Raw genomic sequence first — 23,176 nt, forward strand, 5'->3', positions numbered from 1 at the left:
GAATCATTGCATGTCCATGATGTCTCGACTATTGGAAGTATGTTTTCGGGAAAATGGACGTTTCTAAGGCAATGCCGCATGGAGAGGTGCCCCAAGTTGGATGAATTCTTCCCGATCGGATCAGGTGGATTTTTGCAGCTGGAGACCATCTGGGCGATAGATCTCCGGGTGGCCCGCTGGGTATGCAATAAAACGGGTTACCAAGACTACAATGATGGTTCATTCAGGAATCTGCGGTGCCTACGATTATGCTCTTGCCCCAGCCTTCAGTTTGTGCTCCCTGTATGGGTCAACTCCTTCCCAAGTTTGGAGACCCTGCACGTCATCCACTGCGGACAGCTCAGACATGTATTCGTGCTACACCAACTGTGGTACCCAATGGAAATATCCACCCAAGGTGTAGCATTCCCGAAGCTGGCCACCATCCACCTGCACGACCTGCCAGTGCTGCAGCAGATATGCGAGGTCAAGATGGTGGCACCAAATCTCAAGACCATCAAGATCAGAGGATGTTGGGCCCTGCGCCGGCTTCCGGTGGTGGGGACCCGTAGCGGAGACATGAAGAAGCCAACCGCCGAGATCGAGAAAGACGTCTGGGCCGTGCTTGAGTGGGACGGGGAGGTGTGCCCCGACCACTTCGAGGCGCCGCTGCACTCACGCTACTACAAGAAGAAACTGCCCAGGGTCTCCGTGCTCAGGTACTCTCACTTACACATGTAGCAAATCCATTTTTGCTGAACTGTCAACATCATACTCGATGTCAGCTTTGTTATTCACTCTTTTTTTTTCTGCACTCTGCCACTTACATTGTGTAGGTGATCCTTGCGCCACGCTTCACCGATGTGGTTCTTCCATCCTTAATGGGAGACCAGATGGACGTCCGATCCTGCAGGTCCTGTTCTCTGCTGCATGTGTTTGGTTTGTTGTGTGCTTCCCGGGTTGCTTGAAAGAGATTTGCAGGTGGTGTCGGTCATCGATCGATCGGCTCCCACTGCTGCTTTGTGTTCTTCTGTCTGTCAGGTGTGAGCTTGTGGTGGCTCGCACCTAGCATTGTGGCTTTCAAATAAGAAGCAGCATGCATGGTTCTTGGCTGCTCACACCGACGTGTGTGCCCAAGTGTGGCTTGCTATGTGTGTGCCTGCTTGCAACATCTTAGCTATATGCGTGTGCACCTTGAGTGCTTGACTAAGCAGCAGTTGTGTGACTGCCTCGTGTGGCTTGGGAGTGTGTTTGTCTGAACACAGGAGCAGCTTGGTCAGTTCATTGGACCTGCTATATATTGTTCGTGTGTCTGTTATGCTTGTGGAATAAACATCTTATAATACTAAGAGGATGGATTTCAGTTTGTAAACTGCATTGGTATCAATGAGTTTGTAATATTGTGTAACCTACGATATTTATTATTTAAATATGTTATATGTACGCCCGTCGCCCCCCGTAACCCCCTCCGTCGCCCCCTCCTGTCCCCCCCGTGGGGGACCAGGGGTAACCCTAGCCGCCGCCGCCAGTCCTAGCCCCTCGCTCCTCCTTCATCCTTGCCGCCGTCAGCAGCGCCGCCGGGCGAAGCCTGGCCGGCAGGGGCGGTGGCGGCGATCCTCTCCCCTTCACGCAACATGGTTGGCGCGGGACAGCCGATCGTGAGAAGGCGACGGACTAGCGTGCTGTGCGGCGGCGGGGCATGTGGATCCTCGCGGCGGCGTGCGGAGCGCGTCGAGGGCTGGGGTTCGTTCTTGCGGCGCGGTGTGGCGGCGGCGGGAGGGGCAAGACATGGTGGTCGCGTGCGTCGTTGAGTTCGGGACAGATCCTTCTGGATCCGGCGCCCGGACGCCGTCGGCCAGCGCAGGGTGGTGGTACTCGTCACTGTTCAGATTGGATCTTCATTGATCCAGATACCCGCGGCGTGCTTCTCTCCCGTGGTTTCCTGACGTTGCCGGCGTGGGTGCGGATGAAGCTGGTGGATGAGATTCAGATAAAGGGAAACCCGTTGGTCGGCCCTGGCCGGCCGCGCCGACGACGACGCTCAAGGGCGCCGTTGTTCCTCTTGGAGATGTCGGTCTACGTCTGCTCACTTCCTACCTCAGTGCCTCTCGGGTGAAAACCCTAACACCGGTGGGCGGCGGCGGCATCCTTAACGTCGTGACCTTCTTGAAGGTGTCGCCTTGAGGGCTGAGTGGTGGTGGGCACTATGTGGGTCCTGGACGGTTGCTAGTGGTGGGCACTGCTTCGGTGGAAACCCTAAGATTTGACTTTCCAGATCAGAAGGTGTCGTTTCTCTCTTGGGAACATCGTTTGTGGAGCAACATTGAATGACAGAGGCAAGAGATGGAGCGGCTTCGTCTGGCCCAAATATTTGGTGGAACCGTCAAGTCATGCCTGGTCGACAGGTGCTACGTTGAGTCATGACTGGTTGGTTGGTGCTACGCACGACAGTTCTTCCAGAATCTTCGTGTCTGGACGAATGAGGGCAGGGCGGTGGCACTATTTGGCGCCGTGGTGGCATCGATCATCTTGCACGGAGCTTTCGGTGGAGATGTCAAGTCATGCCTGGCCGACAGGTGCTACGCTGTGTCATGCCTGGTCAGCGGGTGCTACGCACGACAGATCTTTCAGAATCTTCGCGTCTGGACTAACGAGCCGTGGTGGTGTCAACGGATGGACGGACTGGCAAGGATGATACAGATCTCTCTCCTGAAGATGGGTCAGCGGCCTGATGATGATGGCGGCGTCTAAAACGTGTGCATGTGATGTACGCTTTAGGTCTGCTGCACCGGTTGTTGGTTCCGATACGTTATGTGGATGGATCGGTGATGGCACCGGTTTTAGATATGGGGAGTGATAGCACTCCACAGTCTCGAGTTTCCTAGGTGTGAGTGCTGACTTCGGATGGTTTGGTGTATGTTCTTATTAGATCTATGTTGAATAATTAATGAAGATGGCCGTTGACTGGCACTCTCTCGCAATAGCTAGACGAATGATGATTCTGTGACAACAAACCTTCCCTTGCAACGGCACCAAAAGAATGCTACTAGCACTCCCGAGCAATGAAACTAGAAGAATGTTGTTGACAGCCCACCAGCGCGTGGGTTCGCAGCAGTTTTCAAGGATAGAGTATTCAACCCAAATTTGTTGGTTCGCACGACGGGAGGTGAGAGAAGACTCTCAAGTATTAGCAGCTGAATTTGTCAGATTCAACCACACCTCAAAGATTACTATCTGCAAGCAAAGTAGTAACAGCAAAGTAGTATGATAACAACGGTGTCAGAAACGATCTGTTGACACGGCAGACTATTTCTAACGATTGTATCAATGGCGCCAAGTTGCCTCGTTGACGGAAATTGTCAGTTCCCGTCAACGACCATCGATCAAGATTGTAGCAGGTAGCACAATGTAATGAGTAATAGCAGTGGCAAGGAACAATAGTAGTGACAACAGTAGCAAGTAGCAACAGTAGCAAGCGACAGTAGTAGCAACAGTAGTAACAGAGCAAGACAAGTAATAGCAGCAGAGCAAGACAAGTAACAGCAACAACAACAGTAGTAACAGCAGCAGTAGGACAAACTCGTAGGCAATGGGTCGGTGATTTGTTTGGATGATATTCATCATGCAACAGTTATAACACGGAGAGATATGTGGCTAGATCCCGTTCGTCAATGTGATGTAGGCATGCATTCCGTGTGTCGTTATACGTGCTTAGGGAAAAGAACTTGCATGACATCTATTGTCCATCCCTCCCGTGGCAGCAGGGTCCAAAAGGAAACTACGGGATATTAAGGTTCTCCTTTTAATAAAGAACCGGACCAATGCATTAGCACTTGGTGAACACATGAACTCCTCAAACTATGGTCATCACCGGGAGTGGTTCCGGTTATTGTCACTCCGGGGTTGCTGGATCATAACACATAGTAGGTAACTACAACTTGCAAGATCGGATCTAAAACATACATATATTGGTGACAACATAATAATTTCAGATCTTAAATCATGGCACTCGGGCCATAGTGACAAGCATTAAGCATGGCAAAGTAGTAGCAACATCAATCTCAGAACATAGTGGATACTAGGGTTCAATCCTCGTCAAAACTAACTCGATTACATGATAGATCTCATCCTACTCATCACCGCCCAACGAGCCTACGAATAGATTACTCATGAACGACGAAGCGCTTCATGGAATTGGAGAGGGAAGAAGGTTGAGGATGACGATGGCGACGATTTCCCCTCTTCGGAGCCCAAAACGGACTCTAGATCTGCCCTCCAGATGAAGAACAGGTTGTGGCGGCGCCTCCGTATCGCAAACGCGACAAAATCTTTTTTTTCTAGGACGAAAGTGAACTTATAGAGCTAAGGTTGGGGGCGACAGAGCCGTGTGGGCCCCACAAGCTTGCCCACCGCCACCAGGGGGTGGCGGAGGTAGGGCTTGTGGCCCACTGGCCCACCCCCTGAGGTGGATCTTGGCGCAGTTTTTTTTTCATATTTTCCAAAAATGCTCCCCGTAAATTTTCAGGACGTTTGGAGAACTTTCATTTCTGCACAAAATCAACACCAAGGCAATTCTGCTGAAAACAGCGTCAATTCAGGTTAGTTCCATTCAAATCATGCAAATTAGAGTCCAAAACAAGGGCAAAAGAGTTTGGAAAAGTAGATACGATGGAGACGCACTACTAGGAAAAGGCCTGCTAGTGGCGCACCTGTTTTGGCTACTAATGGCGCACTATAGGTGCGCCAGTAGCATCACGCCATTAGAATTTTTTACTAATGGCGCACCATAGGTGCGCCATTAGTATCTGATATACTAATGGCGCATCAGGTAGTGCACCATTAGTATAGCTCATGGTGCGCCATTAGTATGCCTCCCAGGTGCGCCATTAGTATGCCTCTCAGGTGTGCCATTAGTATGCCTTCCAGGTGCGCCATTAGTATGACTCCCAAGTGCGCCATTAGTAGGCCTCCCAGGTGTGCCATTAGTATGCCTCCCAGGTGTGCCACAGGTTATACTACCAGCTCTAAAAATATTCAATTATTATCCTCACACCCACAAGAAGGTTCAAGATAAACACATATTACACCACAATGAAAATATGTTTATAAACATGCACATACATTGAACGCAAGTTGACAAACAAATTAACCTAGAGGAAGCATAGTTTTGACCATCTTAACAATCATCTAGAACACACTGAAAGTGCGTTATGTCGACTAGAGGGGGGTGAATAGGAGATTTTAAGAATTTCATCACTGAGGAAATTCCTTTTGAGGAAATTCCTCACTGATGACTAACTTACAGCGGAAACAGTTAAGGATCAATCGTGCAATCGTTCACAACAGCAGTATTACCGAGTGAAGATTATGAAAACAGATTGCACAGTAAGCAGGCACGCAGAATACAGATGATGATTAACTATTGTGAAGAATTTGGGGTTGAGGAAATTCGGAGAAAGTCTTCAGCAAATTCTTCAAACAGTCACAGTGAAAGTCATCAACACATAATACAGAGAAAGTAAAGAGTTGAGGAATTAGAACCCGATTCTTGGTGAAGACTGTTGTTGATGACCCAGTTCCAACTGCTGTGACAGTTGTACATCTGGTTTGGAGCGGCTTGGTATTGAAACCAAAGGACACCCAGTCTCGGGACACACAGTCCCTATCGTATTCTCTTGAGCTAAGGACACACAGTCCTCGCCCAACACTCGTGGTAAGTCTTCAGGCCAGACTTCCAAACCCTCACAAACTCGGTCACCCGGCGATCCACAATTGACTGCTGGATTGCTCTAGACCATGACACCTAACCGTCTGGAGGATGCACAGTCCTCAAAGGTAAAAGGCTTCAGTCCCACACAGGAACAACTTCTTCAGTGATGCTCAATCACTAGGTTTGGTTTGTGGCTTCGGTGGGTGGTGTATTTCCTCACTGATGATTTACTCTCGTAGGCTCTGAGGAATTTGGGTTGCTCTTATGACAAGTGTCAGTTTTTAACGGAGCAGCCAACCAGCTAGTGGTTGTGGGGGGCGGCTATTTATAGCCTGGGAGCATCCCGACATGATTTGACATTAATGCCCTTAAATAATATGACCGTTGGAGTGGATAAGACCAGTGACTTGGCGTGGCTATCGAAACGGTCGGGACCCTCAACTGTGAGAGTCCTCATGTCACTCATATTCCTCACTTGAGGCTTTTGGTAGGATTCGGCTTGGGTTGAGCGTCATGAGGAAATCCATTCCATAGTGTTACTTTGACCCCCTTTAACAGTACGGTGTTCCTATTCATCAACTGCGAAGAAAGTAAAACAGAAAACGTAAATCTTCACGCTTCAATTTCTTCAAAATGATTTTCTTCAGGAACCACCGATCTTCTCAATATCAATATCTTCATGAGGAATATCAATTTCATCACAGATTCCTCGTGATTCATTCTTCAGCTTCAGACCAATTTCTTCAACTGAAGACATATATTTTTAGGGGTCGATATTCTTCAAATATCTCAAACTCCTCAATGACTTATAGATCCTGTGTACACTTATAAACACATTAGATACTTAACCTATAAGTCTTCAAACCACCAAAATCACTAAGGGGCACTAGATGCACTTACACTCTCCCCCTTTTTGGTGGTTGATGACAATTAGGTTAAGTCTTCAGCAGGGAATAAAAATGTGCAGTGTAAATACTCAATTGAGGAATTTGAAGACAAGATTCACAGAGACTCCCCCTGAAGATGTGCATACCTTGAGGATTTTGCTATTATAGCATATGCACATTGATGATTTATATCATGGAGATCTCCCCCTGAATCTTGTAAATCATGCATACATATAACATATTATATGAAGAAAATGAAGATGCATGATGGCAAATGGTATCTTACGAATTCCAGAATGCTTGCATTAAAACTTGAGGAATAAGCATGCGAAGAAAAACGTTCAAAAGGCGTCAGAGTACCATCGGGCTTAAGTTACAACTCATTACATAAAAGCTTCAGAAGAGCCAAGAGTTTGTAACTTAGATATAGTTCATAAGCCCCAAAAATAAATCCCGTTTGAAGACTAACTCTCAAGTTTCTCCCCCTTTGTCATCAAGTGACAAAAAGGGACAAACTGAGGACTAACGCCCATGAAGACTTCATTTCTTGGCGGTTGATGAAGATCCTTGACGCTTCTTGGGTGTAGTCTTCTTCCTTGGGCCTGTTGCAGTGTCGAGTTGTACCTCATCAGATTCGGCGGTGCGGAATGACGAGAAGGAGCTGTCTTCAAGATCTGGCACTGGAATGGGCCTGAACTTCTTCTTGGGAGGCCACGACCACTCAAAGTCTTGCTCAAAGTTCATTTCTTCAAGCTCAGTCTGGGTCTTCAAATGTGCAAGAGTGGCCCAGGTGCGATCGAAAACCTCATGCAGATAGTGATGATTAAGTTTCACAGAGTTCTGGGTCTCAGTGAGGGTTTTCACAATGGCACCAAACTGGCGTTTGACCCATTTGTGGTTGTGATCTACCTTCTGATGAAGACTGAGAAGAAGCTCTCTGGTGTTTAGCACGCGAGGAGGAACAGGGCTGGGTGGACGAGTCTCAGTATCGTCCCATGAGGAATATGCATCTGGTTCTTTGAACTGGCCATCAAGGGGCCTGTTGCCTTCATCAATCACAGACTTTCCTTTTCCCTCAATGGGCTCGAAAGTCATCTTGTTGACCCGGATAGGAGGCATATAACCAACATGGTTCTGGAAATCTGCGTGAAAGTTGATGCCTGTCCTAGTCCTGAGGAATCTCATGATCCACGGTGCATAAATTTTGTGATCATAGGGGCACATTGCATTGTCAGCCAAAGTCCTCAAGAAGAAATCATGGATATTCATGGGGATACCGTGAATGATGTTGAAGAGGATATTCTTCATGAGGCCGACAACATCTTCTTCATCGTCATGGCCTTTGATTGGCGCGAGCACACTGCAGAGAATGCGGTAGACAAACCGGGGTGTGTACTTGAGCTCATGGACGAGGAATGTGGTTCTTGAGGGTTTTCCTGCAGCCAAAGGCTTCATGAGGACTTCCATCATTCCATTTGGCAGCTCACGCTCACCATAAATCTTCACTGCCCCGTCTGAAGGAATTGGTACGGGCAGTTCTCTGAGGAGTTCAGACGCTGGAGCCTTGTAGTGAGTGTTTTGGGTCATCCAGTCGAACACCCAAGTGTTGATGTCATCAGCATTGCCCGAGATGTGCAGAGTTGCATAGAACTGAAGAATAAGCTCACTATTCCAATCTGATATGTCTGAGCACATAGGGAGCAAACCTGCATCATGGAGTACACTCAGGACTGGTTCCATGCAGGGAATTTCTTCAAGTTCATCATGAGGAATGTGCCTGTGCTGGAATATCTTGTTGCGTCCACAGAGCACAGAAGCATAGTAGTTCATCCGAGTCCTTGTCCAAAACTTCAGATGCCTCATTTGAGGCTTGTCATAGGGATTCTCGCCGATGAAATACATGTGTTCCTCAAAGAAATTTTCTTTCTAAAACTTTGGCCGTTTCGAGAATGGCTGGCGCTGAACTGGCTTGATATTGTGCTGAGGAATGGGAGGGGAAACAACCATGGCAGTCTCGGGGTTGAGCACAATGAAGTCATTGTCAGGGGCGGGAACATTTTCTTCAGCAGTTTCCTCAGGTTGAGGAATTTCATCAGCTGGTATTTCGTGCTCTGGCTGAGCTTCAGGCTGAGGAATTTCTTCTTCCTTCTCAGCTTGAGGAGTTTGGTCAGCCTGTTCAGTGGGAGGAGCCTGCTCAAACTGGACATTTTCTTCAGCTTGGTTTTCATCAGCTGACTTTGTGGCAGAAGCAGGTTCATCAGCTGCTGCAGTTGAAGCTTGAGTAGTCACTGTGTGAGGAATATGAGGTTGAGGAGTGTCATCAATCTGGATTTCCTCATCAGTATGCTCCTCAGAGGCAGCATCCTTCATTTCCTCATCTGCCCTTGTAGTTTGGTCACCAATGACGACCATTTCATATGAAGGTGCAACATTTAGAGACACCGGGTCCAGAGGGGCAGATTCTTCAGTTTCCTTGAGGCGTTTTGCCTCAATCTTTTCTTTTGCTGAGGAAGCTTTTCTCTTCTTCGCTTCCTTCTCAGCAGCTCTTGTCTTTTTTTCGTCTGATGCAGACGGGATTAACTTCTTCACCTTTGAAGCTTTTGGTGAAGGTGTTTTCTCTACAGATTCTTCAGCTGGTAGTGAGGAACCAGCTGGAACAGAGTCATCAGCCTGCTTTCGTGAAGCAGCTGGATCAGGAGCAGTTGCATCAGGGGTTGCAATTTCATCAGGAGCGGTCTCGGTGATGATTTCTTCAATGACCGGCTCATCAGCACGGCTCTCTTGGTGTTGTTCCTCATCTTGAGGAATTTCCTCCTCATCAGGAGATGCATCTTCTGGCTGTTTAACCAGGGGCTGAGGAGTTGGTGCTGGTGGTGGGTGACGTTTGTTGTAGTCATCAACAGCACTAGTGGCTAGCTTGATGAAATTGCGTTTGATGCTTTTGCGGTCTCACAGTTTCTCACACTTGTCTGTCAAGACTTGCAGCTCTGCCTGGGTTGACACCAATGCTTCAGGCGTCAGCTTGAGGAGATTTTGCCTGAGGAATTTCTCCTTTCTGGCCTTTGCAATCTTTGCCTACTTGGCCTTCTCTTCCTTCCACTTGGCTTCGTTTATGAAGGTGGCCACCATGTGGCTGACACCAGGAGGAAGTTTCAAATCATCAATGGGTGTGTTTGGGTCTTCATACCATACATTGATGAAGTCGAGGAGGACCTTGGGGTCCATGGCCAGAGGAATAGCACTGCCTGATGCTTGTGCTACCCTTTCTTGCTTGTTCCTGATGATGGCTTCCAGGGATTCATCATCATAATCATCACTTCCCTCTGATGCAGACGGGACTGCGATGATTTTGCTAGGGCTGGGCAGAGGTGCAGGTTCAGTAGTTGCCAAAGTCTTCACAAGGGGTGTTGAAGACTTTGTCTCCGAGCTAGTTGCAGCTGGGAGTGAGGAGCTGGAGCTGGCAGTCGTAGGCTTCACGACTTTCTTCTGTACTGGTTTTGGAGGTGGAGCTGAGGACTTTGGTGTAGATGAGATGGGTGCTGAGGGTTTTGGCGTTGATGGTTTTGGTGTTGACTGTTTTGGAACCGAGGGTTTTGGAGCTGAGGGTTTTGGAGCTGAGGGTTTTGGCGCTGATGGTTTTGTGACAGAAGCCTGTCCAGACTTCTCTTGAGGCTTTGGAGCCTTTGGTTTTGATGGCGCAGACTGCTTTTGAGGAATCTCTGAGCCTGAAGTTTCTGCTGCTGAGGAATGAGCAGCACCGGAGGCAGGAGCTGAGGATTCATTAAATTTCTTCACTGCTGTTTCGGCTTGCTTCTTGAGCTTGGCCAGATGCCTTTCTTTTTCATCTGGGTAGTCATCAAGTGTCATAAGACTTGAGGGATGAGCTACTTGATGATCCTCAAGTGGAGCCCTTCTGCCAGGAGGCTTCAAAGCGAATTTCTTCGCATATTTTGGGGTCACAAACCTGTACTCCTTCCTCTCCTGTGCCCATCTGCGTTCAATTTTCTGCAGCCTAATCTTTCTTTTAGCCATTGTCTCAGGTTCTTCATCAGGCGTGCAATAGTCCATGTATATGTCATCAGGAATATCAACAGCTGTGTTCTGCTCCAGTTTCTTTCCTCCCTTCTATTTCCTCTCTTCCTTCATTTTCTTCAGATGAGGAATTTGCTGATGATTTTGAACTCTTGAGGATTCTGATGAGCCTTGAAGAGTTTCTTCCAAAAACGCTGCAAATGAGTTAATGTGATGAGAACCGAGAGATTCATCAGCTGACATGTGTGTACCTGTGAACAGAGTATAGTTGCGAGGAATTTGGAGAGGTCATATGCGTTCTCAGACTTGAAGAAAATGAAAAAGTTTGACAGTTTGAGGAATATAACCAGTGGTTGAGGAATTTTCTTAAGCATACTGTTCTTGGGTTCCAGAGTTGTACAGATCCGAAATTCGCACAATTGAGGAATCTCGTGAAAATCTTAGATGCTTAGCTAGTTCATCAATGATTGTGGTGATGAATAGTGTTTGAGGAATCATGTGCGCATCGTATCTTGAGGAAAAACAGATTTCACATGGGAGAGGTAAAATTTCAGATCTAATCTGCTGTAAAAATGGGATATATTTACCCTGGAAGGTGCGAACGAAGAACACAAAAGGTGGTGTTGGAGAGGCTCTTCGGTCAAGTGTCCAATGCACCCTAACTTGGCAGCAGAGGACGTCTACGGCGACGGCGGACGTAGATGTTCCGACTCTGGCGTGATCCTGGCGGCGAAAAGGTTGAGGCAGTGAAGCTCTTCCTTGCCGGCGACAAGACAACCAGCGGTGGCGCTAGGGTTCGATGGAGAGTGTGATGGCAGGAGAGCGATGAGGCGAAGAAGATACTGAAGGGGTTAAGGACATATTTATAGCCCGAAAGTTACTCTTTGGCGTGAAAGTTTCGGACCGAATAGCCCTTGCCTCTACGTCTCCGCAGGACACGTGTAGCTCCCGTACGATGCGGTGGAGATAGTGGAGATCGTGGTTATCCGATCGTGGGAAGTGGGGGTTCAGTTACTGTTCCTTTGAAGAAAACAATTTTTGAGGATTTGAGGATTTTTGTTACCAAATCATCAGCTGACAAGGATGCAGTGAGGATTTTGAACAAAGTTTCAAGTAGAACACATATGAAGAATTGAATAGACTCGGTAAGTATAGCATAGAGGGAAAGTAGGGTCCGATCACATTCACTTAGCAGAGACATCAACTTGAAGAAATAGCAATAAGTGAATGCTGTGGAGGACTAGAAATCACAGTCTACCTAGGCAAATGAAAGTCATCAAGTGTTTTTGAAGATTTTGCAATAGATCGTCACAATGAAGAACAACTGTTTTGAAGAAAAATGCATTGTGAGGAAATTGATCATTTGAAGAAAATCAACTTGAGGAATTTCACATTGGGCGGTGGCGTTACCCACCATATAACAATGTTGATTACAGACGCCGCGTACAATTGTCGTAGGGCCCTGAGAATCAATTTCTTCGTTAATTTCTTCACATTCAGAGTGACTTTCTTCATTGGTTGAAGAAAATCGTTTCATCATGTGTTGCACATCTAAGTCATCAACTTTGCATAAGTGTTAGGATGTGTGCATGTTTTTACAAAATATTTGAAGACTCTAAGATATTTAGCTCACACCGCAACTTGCAAAACCTTTTCTCATCCAAGGGCTTAGTGAAGATATCATCCAGTTGATCATCAGTCTTCACATGGTCGATGAGGATATTGCCCTTGAGGACATGGTCCCGAAGAAAATGATGATGAATCTGGATGTGCTTGGTCTTCGAGTGCTGTACTGGGTTATATGCAATCTTGATAGCACTCTCATTGTCACAGTAGAGAGGCACATTCTTCATGTTGATGCCGTAGTCCTTGAGGGTTTGCTTCATCCATAGTAATTGAGCACAACAAGAACCAGCAACAATGTACTCAGCTTCGGCAGTGGAGAGTGATACGCAGTTCTGCTTCTTTGAGGACCAGCAAACTAGTGATCTTCCGAGGAAATGGCATGTGCCAGATGTTGACTTGCGATCCACACGGTCACCAGCATAGTCTGAATCAGAATACCCTACCAGATGAAGATTGGAGCCCTTGGGATACCACAATCCTAGTGTTGGTGTGTGAGCTAAGTATCGAAGAATATGTTTCACAACCTTATGGTGTGATTCCTTCGGTTTTGCTTGAAAACGTGCACACATGCAAACACTAAGCATTATATCTGGCCTAGATGCACATAGATACAATAAAGAGCCAATCATAGAACGGTATACCTGCTGATCGAAATCTTTACCATTTTCATCAGTGCCGAGGTGACCGTTGGTAGGCACTGGAGTCTTGGCACCTTTGCATTCATGCATGTCAAATTTCCTCAGAACATCCTTGAGGTATTTCTCCTGTGATATGAAGATTCCATTGTTTTGTTGACAAATTTGAAGACCTAAGAAGAATTTCAGCTCCCCCATCATGGACATCTGATATTCTTCACTCATCATATAGGCAAATTCATCACTGTATCTTTTGTCAGTACAACCAAATATGATGTCATCAACATATATTTGACATACAAACAGCTCATTATCATAAGATTTTGTGAAAAGAGTTGGATCGAGTGAACCAGGTTTGAAGCCTTTCTTCATGAGGAATTCCTTCAATGTATCACACCATGCCCGAGGGGCTTGCTTGAGGCCATACAGAGCCTTTTTGAGTCTGAAGACTTTGTCTGGATTCTTTGAATCCTCAAAACCTGGGGGCTGAGCAACGTATACTTCTTCCTCAAGCTTACCATTGAGGAATGCACTTTTCACATCCATTTGATATAAGATGATGTTATGATGATTAGCATAAGCAAGTAGAATTCGAATAGCTTCAAGTCTAGCAACAGTTGCAAAAGTTTCATCGAAATCTATTCCTTCAACCTGGGTGTAGCCTTGGGCTACAAGTCGTGCCTTGTTCCTCACCACTTGACCGTCCTAATCTTGCTTGTTTCGGAAAATCCACTTGGTGCCGATGATGTTATGCTTGCGAGGATCTGGTCGTTGACGAGCTCCCATACGTCATTCAGCTTGAATTAAAGAAGTTCGTCTTGCATGGCTTGGATCCACTCCGGTTCCAGAAAAGCCTCAGCTACCTTTGAGGGTTCTGAGATGGATACAAAAGAAAAATGCCCACAAAAGTTAACTAAGTGTGAAGCTTTTGAGCGAGTGAGAGGACCTGGCGCGTTGATGTCGTTGAGGATTTTGTCAAGTTCTACTTCATTTGCAATCCTCGGATGAGCTGGTTGAGGATTTTGTCTGGGCTGAGGAAGTGGTGCTATTGCAATTTCCTCAGGAGGATCTTCTTGGCTTTCATCAGCGATGGGGATCGTTTCTTCACCAATTTCCTCAGTGGGGACAATGTCTTCGGTAGGCTTAAGCTTTATTGCTTCCTCAGGAGACAGCTTATCTGGATCAGAAGGCAATTGCTCTCTTTGCGAGCCATTAGTTTCATCGAACCGCACATCTACAGTCTCAACAACTTTGTTGTGATAGTTGTTGAAGACTCTGTAGGTGTGCGAGTTCTTTCCATAACCGAGCATAAAACCTTCATGTGCCTTAGGTGCAAATTTTGAGCTATGATGAGGATCTCTAATCCAGCATTTTGCACCGAAGACTTTGAAATAACTTACATTGGGTTTCTTGTCAGTGAGGAGTTCATATGAGGTTTTCTTGAGGAATTTGTGAAGATATACCCTGTTGATGATATGGCATGCAATGTTGATTGCTTCAGGCCAGAAGCGACGAGGAGTCTGATATTCTTCAAGCATAGTTCTTGCCATTTCAACAAGAGTCCTGTTCTTTCTTTCGACGACACCATTCTGCTGAGGAGTATAAGGAGCAGACAATTCGTGAGTAATACCAAGTTCATCAAGATAATCATCAAGACCAGTGTTTTTGAACTCGGTTCCATTGTCACTCCTGATATGTTTGATCTTGATGCCGAAGTTCGTCGAGGCCCTTGAAGAAAATCGTTTGAAGATTTCCTGCACTTCAGTTTTATACACTATAATATGCACCCAAGTGTATCTGGAATAATCATCAACTATGACAAAGCCATATAGAGATGCTGCATTGGTTAGTGTTGCATAGTGAGTAGGTCCAAATAAGTCCATATGAAGCAATTCAAATGGACGTGTAGTGGTCATGATGGTTTTGGAGGGATGCTTGGATCTGGTCATTTTCCCAGATTCACAAGCACCGCAGAGATGATCCTTGAGGAATTTGACTGATTCGATGCCAATGACATGCTTCTTCTTTGCAAGTGTGTGCAAATTCCTCATGCCTGCATGACCTAGTCTTCGGTGCCACATCCATCCTTCTGAGGTTTTTGCTAGTAAGCAAGTGGCTGGTTGAGGACCTGTAGAGAAGTCAACAATGTACAAATCCCCTCTTCTTACACCTTCAAAGACTTTGGATCTGTCAGATTCCAAGATGACTACACATCTATATCTACCAAAGATAACAATCATATCAAGATCACAAAGCATCAAGACTGACATGAGGTTAAAACCAAGGGATTCAACAAGCATCACTTTGTCCATATGCCTATCCTTGGAAATAGCTACTTTGCCAAGTCCCAATACCTTGCTTTTACCTTTATCAGCATATGTGATTTGCTTGAGAGGTGACGGAGTTAGTGGCATATTCATCAGTAGGCTTTTATCACCAGTCATGTGATGTGTGCAGCCACTATCGAGAACCCACTCAGTATTTTTGGGTTTGTCATCCTGCAGATGAATTAGTACAGCTTACCATCTCATATGCTTCAGATTTGAAGAATATGATACTAATTTCATCAGTTCAGTGATGTCATCATAACAGAAATATAAGGACGTGTGAAATATTTCTATTTCATCAATCGTTAGCTTGCGTCCTATCAAGCATTTCCTCAGGTCTCCAGCAAATTCTTCAAATGATGATTTTCATCTGGAGACCTGTCCTGCAGAAGTGATTAGTTTGATTTCTTCACCACCCACATCTGAAGGGGTGGCAAAGCGTTCATCATCCTGCGAGCACCATATGAGAAAGGTGGCATTGAAGCTAATGCACTTCTGTTGACAGTAGGGGGGTTAAAGTACTCATATGAGTATGCAGAGAACTGGTTTGATGATTTATGAACAAAATGATTTGAGGAGTAGCGCTCATAATCATATTCCTTGTAGTTTCCCTGCATGTTAGATGCATAAGCACGGGTACGAGCATAGTTTTGACCAGTTCAGGATTTTGATCCTCTTGAAGACTTTGGTCCTCCTGAGGAATTTGATCTGGGGTTCAGATTCTTCAGAGGTGATGTCATGAGGACATTCACTTGAAGATTTTCAAGACAGCTTTTGGGAACCCAGATTTTCCTCAGAGGAGGGCCATTCCTGCAGTTAGTTCCAACATATCGAGCAAATACTTCACCAGATTGATTTTTGAACAGTTTATAGTTGGAATCAAATGACTCATCCGAGGAATAGGATAATTCACATGAGAAGCCAGTTAGATTAGATGGATCAAAAGGAGGCCCAGTAGCAGCAACCCATGAGGTTTTGGGATACTGCTTAGGTTTCCAATAAGATCCATCAGCATTCAATTTCCTCTCAAAGGTAATTCCTTCTTTCCTCGGGTTCCTGTTCAAGATCTGCTTTTTGAGCACATCACAAAGGATTTGATGTCCTTTGAGGCTTTTGTACATGCCTGTCACGTACAATTCCTTCAACCCTGCATTTTCATCAGTGACATTTGTGTTTTCCTCAAGTGAGGAAATAGACACATCAGGTGCAGTTGAAGAATTTGTAGCATTTGATGATTCTAGTGAGGAATTTGCAGTTTCACGTTGAATGCATTTAAGACATGGAGGAATAAATTCAACTTGACTAGCGCTAATCTGTTGAGCTAGTAATGAATCATTTTCCATACGAAGATCATTATAAGACATCCTCAGCTTCTCAAGATCAAGCTTCCTTTGAAGAAATTCGTAGGAAAGCTTCTCATGATCAGTGAGGAGTGTATCATAACGATCCTGAAGAATATCAAATCTAGACTGAAGATTTTTCATGTCATCAGCGAGGATTTGATTAAGATTCATTTCATCATTCAACAGATCATCACTTTTGTCTAGCAGTTTTTGAAGCTTTTCCAGAGCGGTTTGTTGTTTAGTGGCAATGATGGCAAGTGTACTGTAACTGGGTTTTTTGTAATCATCATGTTCACAGTCACTTGAATCAGAGGAGGAGGCATTATTTGATACCTTTGAACCTTTCGCCATGAAGCAATAGGTTGGAGCAAAGTCATCAGCATATTCATCAGTATGGATGGTGCAATCATTTTCTTCAAGATTGAAGATTGACTTGGTGACGAAAGTGGTTGCTAGTGCAAGACTAGCCTGTCCGGATTCTGAGTCTTCTCCAGAGCCTTCTTCTTCATCACATTCCTCTGATTCTGCCTCGAAATCCATTTCCTTGCCAATAAGTGCCCGAGCCTTTCTGAAGCTAGTCTTCTTGTGTGAGGAGGACTTTGAAGATGAGGATTTTGAAGATTTCTTCTTCTTCTTTGAGTCATCAGAACTGTCATCCTTGTATTTCTTCTTCTTTGATTCCTTTCCCCAGCGAGGACAATCAGCAATGTAATGACCTGATTTCTTGCACTTGTGACAGGTCCGTTTCTTGTAGTCCTCAGATGCAGATTCTGATTTCCTCATGTCTCTTCTTGATGATTTACCGAACTGGCCTCGTCGTGTAAATCTCTGGAATTTCCTCACAAGCATTGCAAGTTCCTGACCAAATTCTTCAGGGTCACAACTGCTGCCATCTGTGTCTTCTTCTTCAGATGAGGAAATTGCTCTTGCCTTCAGTGCACGTGGTCTGGAATAGCTTTGTCCATATAGATCTCTCTTTTCTTCTAGCTGGAATTCATGAGTATTTAGCCTTTCGAGGATATCAGCAGGATCTAGCATCTTGTAGTCTGGTCTTTCTTGAATCATCAGAACTAAAGTGTCAAATGAAGAATCCAAAGATCTCAGCAGTTTGTTCACAACTTCGTGATCAGTGATATCTCGAGCTCCCAGTGCTTGCAGTTCATTTGATATGTCAGTGAGGCGATCAAAGGTGTCTTGGCAGCTTTCATTGTCATGTCTCTTGAAGCGATTGAAGAGATTGCGAAGAATATCAACACGAGAGTCGCGTTGGGTTGATACTCCTTCATTTACCTTGCACAGTCTCTCCTAGATCAGTGTTGCAGAGCCTAAGGCACTTACTCTTCCAAACTGGCCAGGGCTGAGATGACCACAGATGATGTTCTTCGCTTGAGAATCGAGTTGCTTGAATTTCTTCACATCAGCTGCAGTGACACTAGCAGAAATGATGGGGACACCATTTTCCACAATATACCAGAGATCATTGTCTATAGCTTGTAGATGCATTTGCATTTTGTTCTTCCAGAAGGGAAAATTCATTCCCTCGTAGGTAGGACATGCTGCAGTCACCTTAAACATGCCTGCAGTCGACATAACTAAAACTCTAGGTGGTTAAACCAAAATCACACAGAACAAGGGAGTACCTTGCTCTGATAACAATTGAAAGTGCGTTATATCGACTAGAGGGGGGGTGAATAGGAGATTTTCAGAATTTCATCACTGAGGAAATTCCTTTTGAGGAAATTCCTCACTGATGACTAACTTACAGCGGAAACAGTTAAGGATCAGTCGTGCAATCGTTCACAACAGCAGTAATACCGAGTGAAGATTATGAAAACAGATTGCACAGTAAGCAGGCACGCAGAATACAGATGATGATTAACTATTGTGAAGAATTTGGGGTTGAGGAAATTTGGAGAAAGTCTTCAGCAAATTCTTCAAACAGTCAGAGTGAAAGTCATCAACACATAATACAGAGAAAGTAAAGAGTTGAGGAATTAGAACCCGATTCTTGGTGAAGACTGTTGTTGATGACCCAGTTCCAACTGCTGTGACAGTTGTACATCTGGTTTGGAGCGGCTTGGTATTGAAACCAAAGGACACCCAGTACCGGGACACACAGTCCCTACCGTATTCTCCTTGAGCTAAGGACACACAGTCCTCGCCCAACACTCGTGGTAAGTCTTCAGGCCAGACTTCCAAACCCTCACAAACTCGGTCACCCGGCGATCCACAATTGACTGCTGGATTGCTCTAGACCATGACGCCTAACCGTCTGGAGGATGCACAGTTCTCAAAGGTAAAAGGCTTCAGTCCCACACAGGAACAACTTCTTCAGTGATGCTCAATCACTAGGTTTGGTTTGTGGTTTCGGTGGGTGGTGTATTTCCTCACTGATGATTTACTCTCGTAGGCTCTGAGGAATTTGGGTTGCTCTTATGACAAGTGTCAGTTTTTAACGGAGCAGCCAACCAGCTAGTGGTTGTGGGGGGAGGCTATTTATAGCCTGGGAGCATCCCAACATGATTTGACATTAATGCCCTTAAATAATATGACCGTTGGAGTGGATAAGACAAGTGACTTGGCGTGGCTATCGAAACTGTCGGGACCCTCAACTGTGAGAGTCCTCATGTCACTCATATTCCTCCCTTGAGGCTTTTGGTAGGATTTGGCTTGGGTTGAGCATCATGAGGAAATCCATTCCATAGTGTTACTTTGACCCCCTTTAACAGTACGGTGTTCCTATTCATCAACTGCGAAGAAAGTAAAACAGAAAACGTAAATCTTCACGCTTCAATTTCTTCAAAATGATTTTCTTCAGGAACCACCGATCTTCTCAATATCAATATCTTCATGAGGAATATCAATTTCATCGCAGATTCCTCGTGATTCATTTCTTCAGCTTCAAACCAATTTCTTCAACTGAAGACATATATTTTTAGGGGTCGATATTCTTCAAATATCTCAAACTCCTCAATGACTTATAGATCCTGTGTACACTTATAAACACATTAGATACTTAACCTATAAGTCTTCAAACCACCAAAATCACTAAGGGGCACTAGATGCACTTACACACACAAGTCACGCTCATGCAGGGACAGTTCCCTTTTCGTGTCGAAGCTCATCCAGCAGCCCTCGATGCCACAATTGTACCCTTCGACGCGAATCGGATGATCTCTTGGAGTCCTCTCCTCTCCTGTAGCCTTCTTCAACTGCTTCGTCGTTTAGGTGTGAACCTCGCAGTGCTGCAGCAGATGCTTGTGCGTGAAGAATTTCTTTCCACAGCCATCCACCGGGCAAATGTGGCGCCAGCAGCATCAAGAGCATCAGTCCTCTCATGGATTCTGTGGCTCATGCCAGCCATCTCAGCAATTCCACCAGCATTATCACTAATGGGACCATAAGCATCAATGGCAAGACCAGTTGCCATTGTGCTTAGCATGCCAAGAGAAGCCATTGCAATGTCGTACATTGCAGCAATGGACAAGCTGACGTAGATGCTGACAGCAATAGCGAAAATTGGGATGATAACACACTTGTACCCCAGAGCAAGACCGAAGATGACGTTGGTGGCAGCACCAGTTCTGCAGGAATCGGCAACATCTTGCACAGGGCTGCCACAAGGAAACAGCTGGGGGATAAGGCACAATAACATAAAATATGAACAATAATATAACTAGAAACTAATGTTTTAGTTACCTGTAGGCGTTGCTAGTGTAGTATTCAGTCACAAATCCAATAATCAGACCATCCCATAGACCAACTGCCACGCAGAAGAAAAGGCCCCTGTGAAAAATCAAGAAAGCATAATCAGAAGGAAGTACAACATTGCAGAATTGAACAAATATTGACCCACAAAATTACCAATTGGACACTTCCTTCTGAGCACCGAATTTGAAGATGGTGAACTTAGCTGGAAGAGCCAACCAGCTGATGACCGCAACACCAACAGTCATTAGAGCAGTGGAGATGATGAGCTGCTTCTTCAGAGCAGGCTCAATTTCGTTTGCAGCCTTAATCTCAAAGAAATCAGTTGCAAAGAGTGTGGTGAGCAAGCAAACAATGATGCCTGCAGAGCTCACGAGCAGTGGGTAGCACATCGCAGTGAAATCATGGTTGATTCCAAAAGATGAGATGGAAGCAACAACAAGAGCAGCGCAGGAAGACTTTGCATATGAACCAAAGAGATCTGATCCCATTCCAGCAATATCACCAACATTTCCATCGACGTTATCAGAAATCACCTGCAAACAAGAGTTCCAAGTTCAGCAAAGGATATGTCATGAAGCAAAATAGTCACAATATAAATTGTAAGCAATGTCTGCTAATTTGCCTAAAACTATTAGCCAAAAGCTGAGAAGTGAGAAGAGAACTTACAGCTGGGTTCCTTGGGTCATCTTCAGGAATGTTCCTCTCAACTTTGCCAACAAGGTCAGCACCCACGTCAGCAGCCTTAGTGTAGATACCTCCACCAACTCTTCCGAATAGAGCCATGGAAGACCCACCAAGACCATAACCTGAAGGCGAGTTGGGCTGGCTTGGCCCTGACTGTGTACCGAAGGCGAGTTGGGCTGGCTTGGCCCTGATGGTGTTGCGGGCTAGGATGTGGCAGAAGGTGAGGGCACGGTCGCCCTGCAGCCACGTCCCCAACAGCTTGACCTCTTCCTGCAGCAGTAGCAGGGCACGACAGAGATGTCATCGTCGAAGCAGATTTGAGGGCTGTGTCTTCCAATGGACTTCCGGAATACATATAAAGCTAGTGCAATTTGGGTCAACAGATTCAAGAGATGCCTCAACCACAAGTCGTTATCCTCCATGGCGAAAGCAGTAATGGTGTCCTGCCCACCAAGATGGATGAGGAGAAATGCTGCCCAGAAGAAAGCCAGCTGTTCGGTTCTTCTTAGACTTTCAATGTTGTTATCCTGATGCCGTGACAGGTAGCCGAGTGCATAAACTGCTGCCAGGCCTGCCCCCAAGTAAGCAGCCCAAAGGGAGAGCCGTAGGAGCCTGTTGCCGCTACACCGCCGGAGACTGCAAGCAAAGAAGAGGAACAACTGAAGTGTGAAGCTAAGGAGCACGAGTAGCTGCATTTCCCACTCATTATATAGTCTGATCAAATGATCCATCGCATGTATGCTCGATTCCCTGGTGGATACAACAAAATGTAAAATAATTCAGTGTGTTTTGTCCAAAAAATAGCAAAAGATCGTTAGCTTTCAAATAGAATTCGTGTCCACTTTAGGCATGTTCAACGAAAAAGTATTCAGTGCCTGGTTTGTGACATCATTTTTCCCCTAGCTAGCTAGGCCCTATATTAGCAGTAAACCAGACATACAAAAATGTAGTAGTTTTTCTGGAAGTTCTATCAAAACGAGACGAAATTATATTACAAGGAATCTGTTTTGCATTGAGCAGAATGCCGACAGTGACAACCGGGCGAAGGGTCTCTGCAAGAAAGACCAGAGCACTCTGGTTCTCCACACAAGCCAAACGATGCCCGCTATCATGGGGACCAAAGCTTCCGAGCCTGAGAGGCTGAGAACCAGATCTGGGGGAGGGAGCGGGTGAGAGGGAGAGGGGGGGACCACCACCGTTGTCGGCGAAGGGGACGGGTGAGCTCACCTTCACAGATGGCGGTCTGGATCTCGGCGCACTTGATGACGACGTTGTGGTCGTTGAGGCCCTCCTCCTCCTCCTCGATGAGGTAGTCACCGTAGCCGTTCTTGGCGCCGGCGGCGGCGGATGCGGTGCTGGGGGTGACCTTGACCTTGGAGAAGATGAACCACTGCGCGACGGCGAAGACGATGCCGATGACCCCGCAGACAGGGATGAGGATCTCCGTCCCGAGCTCCCCGAGGATCGCCATGGCTGGCTGGCCAACGAAACCCTAATGACGGACCGGACGGCAGCGGGCGGGGTGGGATGGGGGGGACAGACGGGTCTTATCCGTGCGGGAGGAGGCGGCGCGGGCAAGGAGAGGAAACAGATCGTGGGAGGAAGGGAGGAAAGAAGTGGAGGACAGGAGGAGGCGGAGCAGCGCGGCCGGCGGCGTGCAAGGCTAGGGTTTGGAGGGAGACGAGGCTGCAGGAAGAGAGTGGTGGCTAGGTCCTCTCCACAGAGCGCGGGGACTGGCATGTGATTTTAGCGGGGGTGATAGCAATGGCGCATCCCCAGGGGGTGCGCCATTAGTAACCCTGGTTACTAATGGCGCATCAGCTGGTGGTGCGCCATTAGTAGTTTTGCAAAAAACAAATATATAGTAGTGGCGCACTGGGTGAGTGGTGCGGCATTACTAGTTAAACTAGTAATGGCGCACTCTGCTCCGGTGCGCCATTAGTACTTTTGCAAAAAAAAAAATATAGTAGTGGCGCACCGAGTGTGTGGTGCGCCATTAGTGTCCATCACACTAATGGCACACCTACACATGGTGCGCCACTGCTATATAGTAGTGGCGCACTACTTGTCTGGTGCGCCATTAGTATCTATATCATCTATAGCCCTTTTCCTAGTAGTGACGTATCAACTCCCAAGCTTAAAACCTTGCTTGTCCTCAAGCAACTCAGTTGACAAACTGAGAGAGAAAGAAAAACTTTGACAAACTCTGTTTGATCTTGTTGTTGCAACTATGCCTAACTTA

General features: G+C 46.1%; 1 protein-coding gene across 1 annotated transcript; it reads right to left on the reverse strand.

The window, feature by feature from the left end:
- Window positions 1-1,604: 1,604 nt before the first annotated feature.
- Window positions 1,605-22,405, reverse strand: LOC123409511 (pyrophosphate-energized vacuolar membrane proton pump-like). The gene is made up of 7 exons (XM_045102387.1): window positions 22,162-22,405; window positions 21,288-21,505; window positions 20,917-21,204; window positions 20,404-20,783; window positions 20,239-20,325; window positions 19,776-20,153; window positions 1,605-1,860 (listed from the first exon to the last, which is right to left on the reverse strand). Exons 1-7 carry the CDS (start codon window positions 22,403-22,405, stop codon window positions 1,605-1,607), a joined length of 1,851 nt encoding a protein of 616 aa, XP_044958322.1.
- Window positions 22,406-23,176: the final 771 nt, after the last annotated feature.

Source organism: Hordeum vulgare, chromosome 7H (assembly GCF_904849725.1).
Source record: "Hordeum vulgare subsp. vulgare chromosome 7H, MorexV3_pseudomolecules_assembly, whole genome shotgun sequence".
In the NCBI taxonomy this organism is placed as follows: Eukaryota; Viridiplantae; Streptophyta; class Magnoliopsida; order Poales; family Poaceae; genus Hordeum; species Hordeum vulgare.